This window comes from Musa acuminata, unplaced genomic scaffold (genome assembly GCF_036884655.1).
Source record: "Musa acuminata AAA Group cultivar baxijiao unplaced genomic scaffold, Cavendish_Baxijiao_AAA HiC_scaffold_858, whole genome shotgun sequence".
In the NCBI taxonomy this organism is placed as follows: domain Eukaryota; kingdom Viridiplantae; phylum Streptophyta; class Magnoliopsida; order Zingiberales; family Musaceae; genus Musa; species Musa acuminata.
The window spans coordinates 6,615-22,500 of record NW_027021083.1 but is presented as its reverse complement, the minus strand read 5'-3'; the positions used below and the strand labels follow the sequence as shown (position 1 = coordinate 22,500).

General features: G+C 31.6%; 2 protein-coding genes and 2 non-coding genes across 4 annotated transcripts; 1 reads left to right on the top strand and 3 right to left on the bottom strand.

Moving 5' to 3' along the window:
* Positions 1-6,751: 6,751 nt before the first annotated feature.
* TRNAS-GCU (transfer RNA serine (anticodon GCU)) lies at positions 6,752-6,839 on the bottom strand. The gene has a single exon. It is a non-coding gene; the product is annotated as a tRNA-Ser (tRNA).
* Positions 6,840-7,999: 1,160 nt separating this feature from the next.
* LOC135664614 (ATP synthase subunit alpha, chloroplastic) lies at positions 8,000-13,554 on the bottom strand. The gene has a single exon (XM_065177017.1). The coding sequence runs from the start codon at positions 10,714-10,716 to the stop codon at positions 9,193-9,195; it is 1,524 nt and encodes a 507-aa protein (XP_065033089.1). The 5' UTR covers positions 10,717-13,554; the 3' UTR covers positions 8,000-9,192.
* TRNAR-UCU (transfer RNA arginine (anticodon UCU)) lies at positions 8,969-9,040 on the top strand. The gene has a single exon. It is a non-coding gene; the product is annotated as a tRNA-Arg (tRNA).
* LOC135664615 (ATP synthase subunit a, chloroplastic) lies at positions 11,076-15,651 on the bottom strand. The gene has a single exon (XM_065177018.1). The coding sequence runs from the start codon at positions 14,981-14,983 to the stop codon at positions 14,240-14,242; it is 744 nt and encodes a 247-aa protein (XP_065033090.1). The 5' UTR covers positions 14,984-15,651; the 3' UTR covers positions 11,076-14,239.
* Between the last annotated feature and the right edge of the window lie 235 nt (positions 15,652-15,886).

Genomic DNA, 15,886 nt, shown 5'->3' with positions numbered 1-15,886 from the left:
AAATAGAAAGAATAGTTTGATAATTGGTTTATATGGATCCTGTACGGTTGAGACCAAAATGAAAATAATATTGCCAGAAATTTACAAAGTGGCATTTCCATTTCTTCATCAGAAAATGAGTTCCCCTTGAACCCAGAATCGCTTTTCCTTGATATCGAACATAGTGCATGGAAGGATCTTTGAAGACCCATAAAGTCTTCTGAAAAAAATTTCGGCACACTACAAGATGTTCTATTTTTCCATAAAAATGTGTTCGTTCAAGAAAGGCTCCAAAAGATGTTAATCGTAAATAAGAAGATTGTTTACGAAGAAAAATCTAATACAAATTCACATTCAGATACATAAGAATTATATAAGAACAAAATAGTCTTTTATTTTCTTTTGAAAAAACATAAATAGATTTCTTCGGAGTAATGAGACTATTCCAATTATAATATTCGTAGAGAAAGAACCGCAATAAATGCAAAGAGGGAACATCCTGGATACAGGATTGAAGGATTTGGACCAGGATTTCCATATGGATGGGATGAGGTATTAGTATATCTGACAGATAATTAAATGCGATAATTTATCCTCTAAAAAAGGAAATATTGAATGAATAGATTGTAAATTATGAGATTTTGGTATTTTTTTTTCTTCAAGGGAAGATACTAATTGCAGCGAGAATGGAATTTCCACAATGACTGCAAAACCTTCTGATATCATCTGAGAAAAAAAATGGGAATAAAATAATTGTTGTGCCCAACGAATCGATTTTGGTAAGAATCATTAACCGAATAAATCAAATAATTTTGTTGATACATTCGAATAATTAAACGTTTCACAAGTACTGAACTAAATTTATTGCCATAACCCCAAAATTCACGGGTTCATAAAAAATTGAACTATTTAAACCCTGATCATAAGCAAATACGTAAATATACTCCTGAAAAAGAAGTGGATATAGAAAGTATTGTTGCCGAGATCTATCTTTTTCTAAATATCCTTGTAATTCTTCCATTTACATTTCCACTTGAAGCAGGGGTAGGAGGCATTTATTGGGTTATCAAATGATACATAGTGCAATATGGTCAAAACAGGGTATTTTGTATTCTATTATGTATATAGAATACAATAGTAATAAAAATATATACCCCGAAAAGGAAACAGGGAGTCCAATCAATAGATCTTTTTATTCTCTTTTTCTATCGAATTGGTTTATCTTCGTTGTTTGTTTATCTTCGTTATAATTACAAGAGGATAACAAACCCTTTATTTTTGCAACCCGATCGCTCTTTTGACTTTGGAATTTATTCTCTTTATCAGTATACTGTTTCTTCTACACATCCGTTTCTAATCCATAATAAAGAATAGTTAGGATTTATTAAAAAAAAAGGAAAAAGAATCAATGGTCCACCCACAGGAGAACTCACCCTTTCCCGTATAAGGCACTAATCTATTTTTAACGTCTAATTAGATCGGGTAATCGTTCAATTCAAATTAAGAACATAAGCTCGTTGCTTTTTGTTTTACCAAAATTGGAACCATAGGCTCTATCCATTTATTCACTAGACCCAACTGTAAATGTGAATTTGTTTTGTCCCCTTCCCTTCCAAAATTTTTTATTTTTTGTAGCGATCCAGTAAGGATAAACTAAAAGTTCCACTTCATTTGAATTTGTAATTTTTTAATAAAATATTTAATAAAATAAGAAATTTTTTTTATTACGACATGCTACTTTTTCCATTCATTACCCTTGAGGATCAGTCGTGGTCTTATAGACTCTACCAATAGTCTGGACGAATTGTTGCTTCATCAAAATGTGTAAAAGATCATAGTCGCACTTAAAGCCGAGTACTCTACCGTTGAGTTAGCAACCCGAATAAAATAAAATAAATAGGATATGTAGATACGATAAAAATGAAAAATCCATTAAATTGCACTGCACGACCCCATCAAAACATTGAACTAATAATAAATAAAAAAATATTTTATGTTTTATGATCGATTATACAAAATAAATAGAAAATGTACAGATCATATTTAAAACACCAGATTCCTAAAAGAGATGCTAAAATTGTGACAGACCTACCAGTTTTTTATCAATTTTTTATTTTTGTTAAGTTAATTCCAAAATACGTCTTATATGACAGTAAACCCAACAATGCAAAACCCATTATTTGAGTAAAAGTGAAGTTAAAACCAATATGGGGTCTGGATAAAGAGATTTATTTATCTATGATCAATTAATTTATCTATGATCAATTATATTTGTTCGATACACCATTGTCAATATGAATGCAATGTTGAGAAAACAAATAACAAATAAAGTAAATAAAATAAGGATTTGTATTGGGTTGGCACAACATAAATAAGAAATTTTGATGGAAAAAAATAAGGAAAAGATAAAGAAAAATCTCGGGTTTACTCAATCAATAGAGGTACAATAAGCAAGATTAATCCCTTGTTGGTGGTGTTTCCTATAACAAGGAAAAAGTAAATTTAAGTATGAATAGAGCAAGAAAGAGAGAAGAAATTTTAGGTAAAAAATTGTAAGTAAAAAATTATACAAAGATAGATTTTATATTAATCATCTCCCCCCTTTTTTATTAATTTTGTTGTTTTTTCTTTTAATTAACTCGAGGTTTTTTCTTTAAAAAATTCTGCCTTACTTAAAATATCATAAACAGTTCCTGTAGGTTGAGCGCCCTTTTCAAGGAAATATAGAATAGCGGGAAACGTTTAAATAAGTTTGATTCTTTATCGGATCATAAAACCCACTTTTCGAAAATCTCTTCCTTCTCTTCGGGATCGAACATCAATTGCAACGATTCGATAGATGGCTCATTGGGATAGATGTACATAAACAATCCCCCCCCAGAAACGTATAGGAGGTTTTTCTCCTCATACGGCTCGAGCTCGAGAAAAAATTATTTTTATTTCGGTATATCTTTCTGTATATAATATCAAATAGTAAACACAAAATAATGACTCAAATCATAGTCTAATTCATTATTATTATTTTGTTCTTCCTAAAAAAAAAAAAAAAATAAATTCATTCGTACTCATAACTCAAGTTGGGTAATTCTGACAGAATTCGAAGGGAAATCCTTAGACATTTCTTGAGCCGTCTCTAACCTCTTTGTTTGTCTCATCTCGAATCTATTTTTATTCCTAATTCTGATCCAATTTTGAGACAATTGAAATAGTGTTTCCTTGTTTCGGAATCCTTTATCTTTGCTTTGTAAAATCATTGGGTTTAGACATTACTTCGGTGATCCTTACTCCTTTCAAAAGGGGCAGCAACATACCTTTTGTTTTTTTATTTCTTTCTATAGAAATAGAATACCCATAGAAATAGAATACGAAGAATTGATTCCTCTGTGATACACTTTTTTTGATCGAAATAGTTTTATCAATTCCGATTATTTTATATTTTAAGGATATACTTACAAAGCTGGTCTAACTTATTGATTGATTGGCACTAACCCTAGATTCTTCCCCTTGATAAATGAATCAATCCTTTCCGCTCGAGCTCCATCATGTACTATCAACCTAAGAAAAATTAGATTCCTAATGGAACAGAACAAACTATGTCGAGCCAAGAGCATCTTCATTTGTATAGAAAATGGTGGATGTAAAAATCCACAGCGGATCATGTCCTTCAAGTCGCACGTTGCTTTCTACCACATCGTTTCAAACGAAGTTTTACCATAACATTCCTCTAATTTAGAATTCAATTTAATTTCAAACCGCAATGGAATTGATTTAATATGTAATCATGAATAGTCATTGGCTCGATGGGAACAACGGGAACTATATAATAGTCTATACTTTATACCTATGGTAGATAAGTATTCTATGGATAGATAAGTATTGTATTTATCCGGAGAAAGCTCAGCAAGGATCCAATTTCTTTAACTCGATATTCTATCATATGAATGAAACGTATTCTAAGAAAGATGTTTGCTTAAGACTTATTTACTTTACATCTCCAACAGATTGTTCGGGACGATCAATCATGAAATGCAGAATCTATTTTTCTAGAACAAAAAAACTATAAACCTGCAAATCTTTAATTTAATATATTTCCGAATCCCGGAAAAAAATAAATTATTAGTCAAATAAACTGTTCCAATGACCAAAAAACAAAAAGGTCGTAAGTTTCTAGATACTATTGATTTATCATATTTCTTCGAGTACCAACCAAGAGTTCATAAAAAAATGTTTTAAAAATCTCCGACTTCAACATCTTGACTGGAACTATGTTTTTCTAGTCATGACTAAACTGGATCTCTAATTCAATCACCAAGTCGACGCAATCACAATGAGTAGCTAAAAATTTTTAGCAGATATTTCATGCCCTAAGGAGACATAAAATGTTTACCATGTTCAATTGAATTATCAATTGGTTTTCTTTTAACCAAAGAAGTAAATTGATAATCTAGTTTATCTATTTTCATGAGTATGAAATAGAAAAGGTCTCATGTACGGCAACATTAAGATCCTTATTCTTTCTTTCATCTGAAGAAAGAATCTGAATATTGTTACTGGGGGTAATCATGGATATTTTTAAAATCAAAGATCCCCTTCCACAAATTCTTTTCACTTAAGTGAAAGGCATTGTTATTGAAATACGAACAACATTGTTATTGAAATACAACAACATTGTTATTGAATACAACATATAATAACAATACACAATATATATCATACATATAGGCATAGCGTAGGCCTTGTTTATTTTAGAGTTTATAGTAGATTTGTTTACTTCAGGTTCAACAATTTTTCCAATCAATTCCATAAAATCAAGTTAAAATATATGGAATATCAAAATTTCCCCCCAATCGCTACGTTTACATTGATTATACAATTATTTTCATTTGAGGCATCTAAGATATAAGATAGAAAGAAATGGAATTCAGACAATTTTTATCCTATTTTTTCCCACGCCACAGCACAGCTTTAGAGTTTTAAAACCAGTGATGAAATTAGTACGACAAACTCCCTACTCTTTAGTCTTCACATAGAATGTGAAATTGGGATACCCTATTTTTGACTTTAGGCTTTGTGTGGAAGGGAGATAGAGATGCTTTTGTTTCACGCTTCAATTCGGGAATGCATCATGTGAGAATAGATAATTCAGTATTTAGAATTCTATTTCATGAATATTGGGACATAATGAATATAACAATAGTACGAGGCATATGAATGAATGTGAATGATAGACCCCAAATTTCTCTTTTTTTTATTCAAAAAAAACTTCCACCTGTATTTGACACTTTATTATGCTTGTGATAAATCAAATGGATTCTAAGAATCCATTCTAAGAATTCATTCTAAGAATTCAGAACAAAAGACATTCTAAGAATTCAGAACAAAAGAAAAGGTTGTTCTCTTTAAGATTTTTCCGTTTTATGTGGGATACAATGTGATCCCATCTTTTGTTTCTGATGGAAACGATCTGGGACGGAAGGATTCGAACCTCCGAATAACGGGACCAAAACCCGCTGCCTTACCGCTTGGCCACGCCCCATTTTTCCTGTTTGGCACTAGTCAAGACTATTATTAGAATTAGTTATTCGTCAATCCCCCCCCCCAAAAAAAATACATAATACATAATAAAAACATATGGGGTATTTTGTTTGTTGCTAGGATTCAACACATGTAGATTAGATATAGAATCAAAAAAGTTAATTGATCATTACATAGAATTCAATTAAGATAATGTATGAAAGTAGAATTCCTTGTATTCTCATTTGAGAATGGAAGGAAGGATTTTTGATTTGGGAGAGTTCAAAAAAAAAGAAGGATTTTTTGACTTGCCTTTTTCATTTTTCCCTTATAAAAATAACTCAATCAAAATAAAATTATCTAATCTACAAGAACGAAATGTTTGTTATGTTTAATATCTTTAGCTTAATCTGTATCTGTCTTAATTCTGTCCTTTATTCGAATAGTTTTTTCTTTGCCAAATTGCCTGAAGCTTATGCCGTTTTCAATCCAATCGTAGATGTGATGCCTGTCATACCTGTTCTCTTTTTTCTCTTAGCCTTTGTTTGGCAAGCTGCTGTAAGTTTTCGATAAAATCCTTAATACTTTGCCAAATCCATTCATGATTTATTCGACAAAAAAAATTATAAAAATGGATAAGATCGGCTAAGTCTTACATTAGAATTATAAACCCTCGATTAAAAAATGGAAATTCTTGTATATTGAGTAACCGCGGAGATGAATTTTGATCAGTTTATTTACTCGTTCTGACCTTTCAGTGAGTAAGGAGTTTATTAGGTCTAGGTCCCCTACAATACCTAATTGTCGATATGACAAGAAAATTTTTGTGAGGAAGGAATAAAAATCTTATTACAAAGAAATTCGTAAAAGTGACTTTCTTTTTCTTTTCAAATCAAAAAACTCCATTTTGGGGGGTATGATGTCAAATCAAACAAAATAGTATATGTGGTAAAAAGAAAAAATAGGTAATCTATTCCCTTTTTCTAAAATGATCTTATCTTGGAGATTGTGTAATGCTTACTCTCAAACTCTTTGTTTACACAGTAGTGATATTCTTTGTTTCTCTCTTCATCTTCGGATTCTTATCTAATGATCCGGGACGTAATCCTGGACGTGAGGAATAAAAAAAAATTGAGTTTTCTTTGTTTTTCTAATTTTTTCTTATTATTTTATCTATTCCATATATTCACTTTACCTATAAAAAAATAAAGGAATCGAAATTCCTTCGAAATCGAAAGTATCAAGTAATCAGAGCGGGCGGAGAGAGAGGGATTCGAACCCTCGGTACGAATAACTCGTACAACGGATTAGCAATCCGCCGCTTTAGTCCACTCAGCCATCTCTCCCAATTTAAATAAAATTGAAATTTCAATAAAATTTCAAATGAAATTGAAATTAACTATTTCAATTTAAATTGAAATTAAATAAAAAAAGAAAAGAAAATAATAAAAAAGAAAAAATTTTTAATTTTTAAGATATTAATTATTAAGTTTAAGAAAGACATTAATATAATATTTTTTATTAAGAAAGATATTAAACATTATAATTTAAGAAAGATATTAAACATTATAATTATAACATTATCATTAGAAATATGAAACATTCTATTAAAATTTCTAATTATAGAATAGATTTCATTACAGATGAAATAAAAAAAAAATAAAAAGTGAATAATTAAAAATTAAAATTATTAATAAATTCTAATCTAAATTTAAAGGTTAAAGGAATTGAAATTTTATTTTCAATTAAAGTAAAGAAAAAACAAATTAAAGGTTTTTTTTATGTAATAAAAAATTTCTTAAATATTATAATATTAAATATTATATATATTATATTATAAGTAATTTTATAAGTAATTGTATATTATAAGTAATTATATAATTAAGTAATTAATAATATTATATTATAATAATATTATATTATAAGTAATTATATAATTAAGTAATTATATAATTATAATTATATAATTATATTTATATTAAGTTAAGTTAATTTTAATAATTTAAGTAATGTAATTATATAAGTAATTATATAATTATATTTATATTTAAGTTAATTTACATTTACGTAATTTAATTTAAGTTTCATTTAAGTAAGTTAAGAGTAAGTCAAGAACGAATTTGATCAAGAATTCCATTTAGATAAGATTCGAAACAGGTATCTCCAATAGAAAGAAAACCTTACTTCTTTAATTTTGTACGAAAGGTTTATTCTCCCGGCCTGGTCCTAGTTAAGTACTGGCCGGGCCAGTACCTCTTTTTTTGTCCAGCTTCAATGACCCCTTCAGACAGACTGAGAATGCCAGCAATCCAGCAAAGGAAAAGTATAAGTATAACTTTATACTGTTTTTTAAATTTATATATGTTATTTAGAAAAGCTTTGTGCTCTTCGCCTTTTAAGTCCCTGGCTGGCGGGACTAAATATGTGTCAACGTTATAATTTTAATGCTATCTTGATTGCGTCTCACTCCCTTGTTCGACAAATAGTCCATTCATATACAATAATGTATATGTAGCGGGTATAGTTTAGTGGTAAAAGTGTGATTCGTTCTATTAACAACTTAAAAAGTTAAGGGGTCTCTCGGTTTTTTGCATACTCCGATCAAAAACTTTATTTCTTAAAAGGGTTTAATCCTTTACCTCTCAATAGCATATTTGAGGAAGAACATACATTCTCACGATTTGTATCCAAAGTCCAATTAGAAATTCTATTTTCGAAATTGAATAAGAAAATTGGATTATGTATATGGAGTCGTGAAACATAATTTTTTTTGAATTGGATCAATTCTTCCAATCGAATGAGTATGAATAAAGGATCTATGGATGAAGATACAAAAGTTTATTTCCAATCGTAACTAGATCTTAAATTTTGGTGTTGTAAAAGGGAAATTGAAGCCAAACAAGCTAGAAAAGGGTGGTTTTGGTTTACTAGAACCATCAGCATATTGTTTCAGCTCGGTGGAAACCAAATTCTTTTCCTCGGGATCCTGCGAGTGGAAATAGGGAACGAAGTAACTAGACTAGACGGATTTGGTATAATCCCTCTCCTCTAGAGGGATCATCTAGTAAGCGAGTAGTTTGGGATACATTCAGACAGAAAGGCTGACATAGATGTTATGGATCTAATTTTCTCTAGGAATACATCAATCTTCCATAAAGGAGCCGAATGAAATCAAAATTTCACGTTCGGTTTTGAATTAGAGACGTTAAAAGTGATCAAGCAACGTCGACTATAACCCCTAGCCTTCCAAGCTAACGATGCGGGTTCGATTCCCGCTACCCGCTCCATATTTCTTATTATGTATTATACATCTTATTATGTTATGTATTATACATCTTATTATGTATTATACATACATGCACCATCAATTTAGATATGCATTCTTTTTTATTCCCTAAAATATTTTCCGTGTAATTTGATTTTTTATCCGAACAAAAGAAAGTAAGAATACAAAAAAATAAAATAGGAATGAAAAGCGTCCATTGTCTAATGGATAGGACAGAGGTCTTCTAAACCTTTGGTATAGGTTCAAATCCTATTGGACGCAATTTATTTCCATCTATTTTTAAAATGGCTATACTTTTTAAAAATGGCTATACTAAGAAACCCTTTTTGAATCATTCGAATCAGAACTATTTCTCAATGATTACTCTTGTACTAAGAATAGAATATACCAAGAATAGAATAAAAGTAAGAAATTTATGTTTGTTCCTGAAGTAAAAACAGTTCGATCTGTTCTTGAATAGCTTCCTTCAAAAGAAATTCTACTTCCTCGGTGAATGTCTTGGTAGAAGATATAATTTCTTGAAATTTAGGTTTATTGTTTTTTAAGTAGCTACGTAACTGACTGAGAAATTTCTTTACCTGTCCAATTTCTAGCGGATCAAGATATCCATTCGCTCCGGTATAAATAGTAGCTATCTGTTCTTCCACTGCGAGAGGGTCTGATTGGGATTGTTTAAGCAACTCGCGTAATCGTTGACCTCTTGCCAATTGATTCTGAGTAGCTTTATCGAGATCAGAAGCGAATTGTGCAAAGGCTTCTAACTCTGTGAATTGCGCTAGTTCCAATTTTGATTTGCCGGCTACTTGTTTCATGGCTTTAATTTGAGCTGCGGATCCTACTCTGGAAACGGAAATACCCACATTAATAGCAGGTCGGATTCCAGCATTGAATAGATCGGCAGATAAGAATATTTGTCCATCTGTAATGGAAATTACATTAGTAGGAATATAAGCTGAAACGTCTCCAGATTGAGTCTCAACTATCGGTAAAGCGGTCATACTTCCTTCACCTAAACTAGAATTTGATTTAGCGGCTCTTTCCAAAAGTCGTGAATGCAAATAAAAAACATCTCCTGGATAAGCTTCACGACCGGGAGGTCTTCTTAATAGAAGAGACATTTGGCGATAAGCTTGTGCCTGTTTGGAGAGATCATCATAAATTATTAAAGTATGTTGTCCACGATACATAAAAAACTCAGCCAGAGCCGCTCCCGTATAAGGAGCGAGGTATTGTAATGTAGCAGGTGAATCCGCCGTTTCGGCTACCACAATAGTATATTCCATCGCCCCCTTTTCCCGGAAAGTAGTCACTACCTGAGCCACAGAAGATGCTTTTTGACCAATAGCTACATAAACACATATTACATTTTGACCTTTTTGATTGAGAATCGTATCTGTGGCTACGGCTGTTTTGCCGGTCTGTCTGTCCCCAATAATTAATTCTCGCTGACCGCGTCCTATAGGGATCATCGAATCAATGGCAATAAGCCCCGTTTGAAGAGGCTCATATACAGAACGTCTAGAAATAATACCTGGGGCAGGAGATTCAATTAACCGAGATTCAGAAGCTGAAATTTCACCTCTCCCATCAATAGGTTTAGCCAGAGCATTTATAACACGACCCAAATAACCCTCACTCACAGGTATCTGAGCAATTCGTCCTGTTGCTTTTACGGAACTTCCCTCTTGTATCATCAAACCATCACCCATTAATACAACGCCAACATTATTTGATTCCAAATTCAGAGCAATGCCTATTGTACCCTCTTGAAACTCTACTAATTCACCTGCCATTACTTCATCAAGACCATGAACACGAGCAATTCCGTCGCCTACTTGAAGTACGGTACCGGTATTCACAATCTTTATTTCTCTACTATATTGTTCAATACGCTCACGAATAATATTACTAATTTCGTCGGCTCGAAGGGTTACCATTAGTGTTTCTTTATTCTTTTTAGGAAGGAAAAGATAAAAATAATGCCTAAACTATAACTAAAAAAAGAAGGGCTAATCAGTTATTTCTTGCATGGCCCCGAGAATGCCAATATTAGCACGGATCGTACGGAAATGTAACTCGCTATTCAAGCAACTATTCAGAGTTCCTAGAGCTCCTTGTAAGGCTTGTTGGAAAACTCGTTGTCGGACCTGATTAATCGCTCTTTGTTGTTCAAACTGAAGGGTTTCATTTTTGTAATTTTCTAATTGTTCCAAACTATTACTAGTGGCATTAATCAAATTTTGTTTTTCTCGTTCTATTTCAGAGTATCCATTCATTCGATACTCATCTGCTTCCATTTCCACTTTACGTAAGCGAGCCCGGGCTCTTTCGAGCTGCTCAATGGCCCCTTTACGTAATTCTTCCGAATTTCGAATAGTATTCAAAATCCTCTGTTTTCGATTATCTAATAAATCATTTAATGAAAGTAGATTATCTTATCATTAATTTCAAAACTTCCATGATCTCTTCCCGAACCAAACATGAATCTTTCGATTCATTTGGCTCTCACGCTCAATTATTTATTTTATTTATGGTGTGGGTATTCCCATATCTTTTTTAATGTTTTATTTATGGTGTGGGTATTCCCATATCTTTTTTAATGTAATGAGCCTACCCTCTCTTTTCTGTTTGTATTCAAAGATGTCAAAACTGATACAAGACCAGAATATCAGGAGGACTCTTCCGACTAGACCAGACAAAAATCTAGAATTGTCAGCAAAGTTGTTTCTTTATTTGTATTTTATTTATATTTGTTTTGTATTTTATTTATCATTTTCATTTTTAGAATTCTATTTCATTTTTCATTTTAAAAAAATGAAAATAATAATTATTATATTTTTTATTTGTTTCTTCAAGTCCAAAAATTCCTCTTTTTTTATACATAGGTCGTCATTTCGGCATTAGATAAAAAAAGCAAAGTGCTCATTTTTCTAGTAAATGGTTCAAATTCTTTTATCGATATGAGTGTTCTATATCAAATCAAATAAATTACCAACTATTTTTTTTTTAACCATTTCGTTACTAACGTAGTGGTAGAAGTGGTAGAAAGAGTACCATGTTTTACCTGGACTTTAAACAATTTAGCTTTAACCATGTTAATGGTCTCACATTATTGGTTGATAGAGAATCAAAGTGGATTTACCAATAAGTCACGAAATGCTATGGTTCTTACATATGATTTCTTAATTTATTCAGAAGTAATTCGTCGAGATCGTGCACCTTTTTCCTATTTCTCCTATAAATACCATAAATAAAGTGCAGCTGGATGGATCCAACCTATTCTTGAAATACACAACTCGCACACACTCCCTTTCCAAAATAAATCAATACACCAAGCACTACACTTAGATTTATTGGATTTGTTGCTAAAATATCGGTATTAAACCCGAAACTCCCGGCGGATGGCCAGTGACCCAAGGAAACGAAAGAATCGATTACATTTTTCATATGCTCCCCTCTCTTATGGATAGGACTAACAAAGAACAGAGTTCTTTTTGTATCACTTCACTCGCCTTTTTTTGATCGATTTCTTTTTATTAATTTCATTTCCACTTTATTTAATGGCAATAGATTAAATCATTTGTTTGAAATTTATTATTTTTTAAGTTTTCAAGAAGTTTCCAATAAGATACTTTACTTAGGTCTTAGATCTCATATCAATTGATAACTATTTCGTTTGTTGAAACGCTTCGAACAATGAAAGTAAAAAAGTTTTCTATTGTACTAAGCTAAGGACAGAAAGGAAGAAAGCAAGCGAATCTGGTAATTCCTCATCCTCAAATCAGCCCTTCCTGGCGTATTGTCTCAACAAATAAGTAATTTATAAGTAAAGTGTAAATATAATTCGAAGAAGCAAAGGGCAATTCCAAGTTAAAGTTAATAAAATAAGAAAAAAGTATGTAAGGTACTTTTTTCTATTTATTTCTAGGATTAAACAAAAGGATTCGCAAATAAAAGCGCTAACGCCACGACCAGTCCGTAAATTGTTAAAGCTTCCATAAAAGCTAGACTAAGCAATAAAGTACCTCGTATTTTACCCTCTGCTTCTGGTTGTCTCGCAATACCTTCTACAGCTTGGCCTGCAGCAGTACCTTGACCAACTCCAGGTCCAATAGAAGCAAGCCCCACGGCCAATCCAGCAGCAATAACGGAAGCGGCAGAAATCAGTGGATTCATGGTAAGTTCCTCGCACAAAAAAAAAGAAATGGTTAATGATACAATCAACCAATGAATTATTACTCATTTTATCATTAAGATCCAGCGGTCCGAAGTAACTAAAAACTCCGAATTGAAATGATAATATTACTAAATTACTGAACTGAATCGTCACAACTATCTCGTTTTTACCCATAATGGAGTTTTTGTAAATCCATATGCATACAGTTCTAACTATTGTATTTCTTTGTTTCGAACCACTCTTTCATTTAATTCTTCGTTCTTTACTACACCATTCTTGAGTTCATCTCTTTGTTCATTCAATCCACAATCACAGACAAAATAGAAGGACTGATATTGAAATCCGTCTAAATGGAGTGTGACTAAATGCAGTGTGAGCTGCAATCAATATCAATCAAATTAATACCAATACAAATCAATATCAATATATCAATATGTAGTAATATAAAAGTATGTAGTAGTACCAATATCAATATATAGTAATAATTAATACTAATAATTATCGATAATATAATTATAAATGATTATATTAACTAATACTTAATTGATACTTAGATATTTTACATATGAATATTAATACTTATATTAATATTAACTATTAAACTAATTATTAATGTTAACTAATACTTATTTTATTACTTATATTTATTTACTTATATTTATTTATTTATTTATTATTATTTATTATTATATTTATTATATTATTATTATATTAATATTATTATTATATTATATTATCATTATAGGATTATATTATGTATAGGATTATATTTTATATTATGTATAGGATTATATTATGATTACAGAGTAGAAGTTATGATTATAAAAATAGTAATAGTATGTAATTAAGTAATAGCATGTAATTAAGTAATAGCATGTAATTATGTAATATAGTGATGTTATATAGGATGATAGGGATAGCCTTATATAACTAATGAATATCTAATGTCATTCTAATATGACATATATATTTGTTTCTTCCATAACGTAAACCACCCGCATTTTTTTTAGATTAAATCGGATTCTAGAATCATTCCTAGAAACATAGACGGGGTCCGAGCTTATAGACATTACATACATCTAGTATAACCTCCCCAACCCTTCTTTTTTTTTTTACAATTCTGTAATACCGTCCATCTTTTCTCCTAAAACTCTAAGTCATATAGTAATACGTTATTATGTTCCCCAACCAATTGGATTATCTTGAACCACGCATGAATTGGGATAAACTTACTTAATAATAATAATAAAAAATAATAATAAAAAGACTATTTTGAAAGCTAGTCAATGATGACCCTCCATGGATTCACCTATATAAGCCGCAGCTAACGTTGCAAAAATAAGAGCTTGAATACCACTTGTAAATAATCCAAGAAACATGACAGGTATAGGAACTACTGAAGGGACTAAAGAAACAAGAACGACAACTACTAATTCATCAGCCAATATATTCCCGAAAAGTCGAAAACTAAGAGATAAGGGTTTTGTGAAATCTTCTAGGATGTTAATTGGTAAAAGTATTGGAGTTGGTTGAATGTATTTCCCAAAATAACCCAATCCTTTTTTGCTAAGACCCGCATAAAAATATGCGACTGACGTGAGTAAAGCTAAAGCAACAGTAGTATTTATATCATTCGTGGGCGCAGCTAACTCCCCATGAGGTAACTGTATAATTTTCCAAGGTAAAAGAGCACCTGACCAGTTAGAAACAAAAATAAATAGGAACATAGTTCCAATAAAGGGAACCCAAGGACCATATTCTTCTCCAATCTGGGTTTTGCTCAAGTCTCGAATAAATTCAAGGACATATTCGAAGAAATTCTGACCGCCGGTCGGAATGGTTTGTGGATTCCGAACAGCTAGGATCACCGAACCTAATAAGATAGCAATTACTACCCAAGAAGTGATAAGTACTTGGGCATGGACTTGTAAACCTCCTATTTGCCAATAGAAATGTTGGCCTACTTCTACACCCGATATATCGTATAACCCCTTGAGTGTTTTAATGGAACATGGTATAACATTCATATGGTCCTCTAACAAAAATTGAACTTCAAAAAATAAATTATTTTGATTCAACCATCTCTTTCTCAACTCACCAACTTGAATCACTAATTGTATTCATCAATCGTATATTTAGGATATCAAGAAATTACATAGGATACCAAGAAATCACATAACATCATAACATATTATCAATATGCCCACATTTCCATTTTGTTTTTTCTTTTTTTTAATTCAAGAATAGTAACCGATCCAATAAATCTATAAAATCCCCAAATAATTAACTAATTATTCTTAATCATAATCAACGATTTCTTATATAGCTACAACGGCCCTCACAAATTGCGGATACTAATTTGTTAAGAACCAATCGGATTGAAGCTATAGCGTCATCATTGGCTGGGATCGAAATATCTGCGAGATCGGGGTCACAATTTGTATCGATTAAACAAATCGTCGGAATCCCTAAAATTACACATTCTCGAAGAGCCATATATTCTTCTTGCTGATCAACGATGATCACAATATCAGGCAATCCCGTCATATATTTGATACCGCCGAGATATGTTTGCAAGGCAGATAATTTTCTCTTCAACATTGCGGCATCTCTTTTGGGAAGACGGTTGAGTTTCCCCATCTTTTGTTCTGCTCTTAAATCCCTGAACTTTTGAAGTCTCGTTTCCGTAGTAGACCAATTCGTTAACATACCACCGAGCCATTTTTTATTAACATAATGACACCGGGCCCTTATTGCAGCTGATGCTACTGAATCCGCTGCTTTATTTTTGGTACCAACAATTAAGAAGTTTTTTCCCCTACTTGCTGCATCAAAAACTAAATCACAGGCTTCTGATAAAAAACGAGCCGTTCTAGTGAGATTTGTAATATGAATACCTTTACGCTTTGCAGAGATGTAAGGGGCCATTC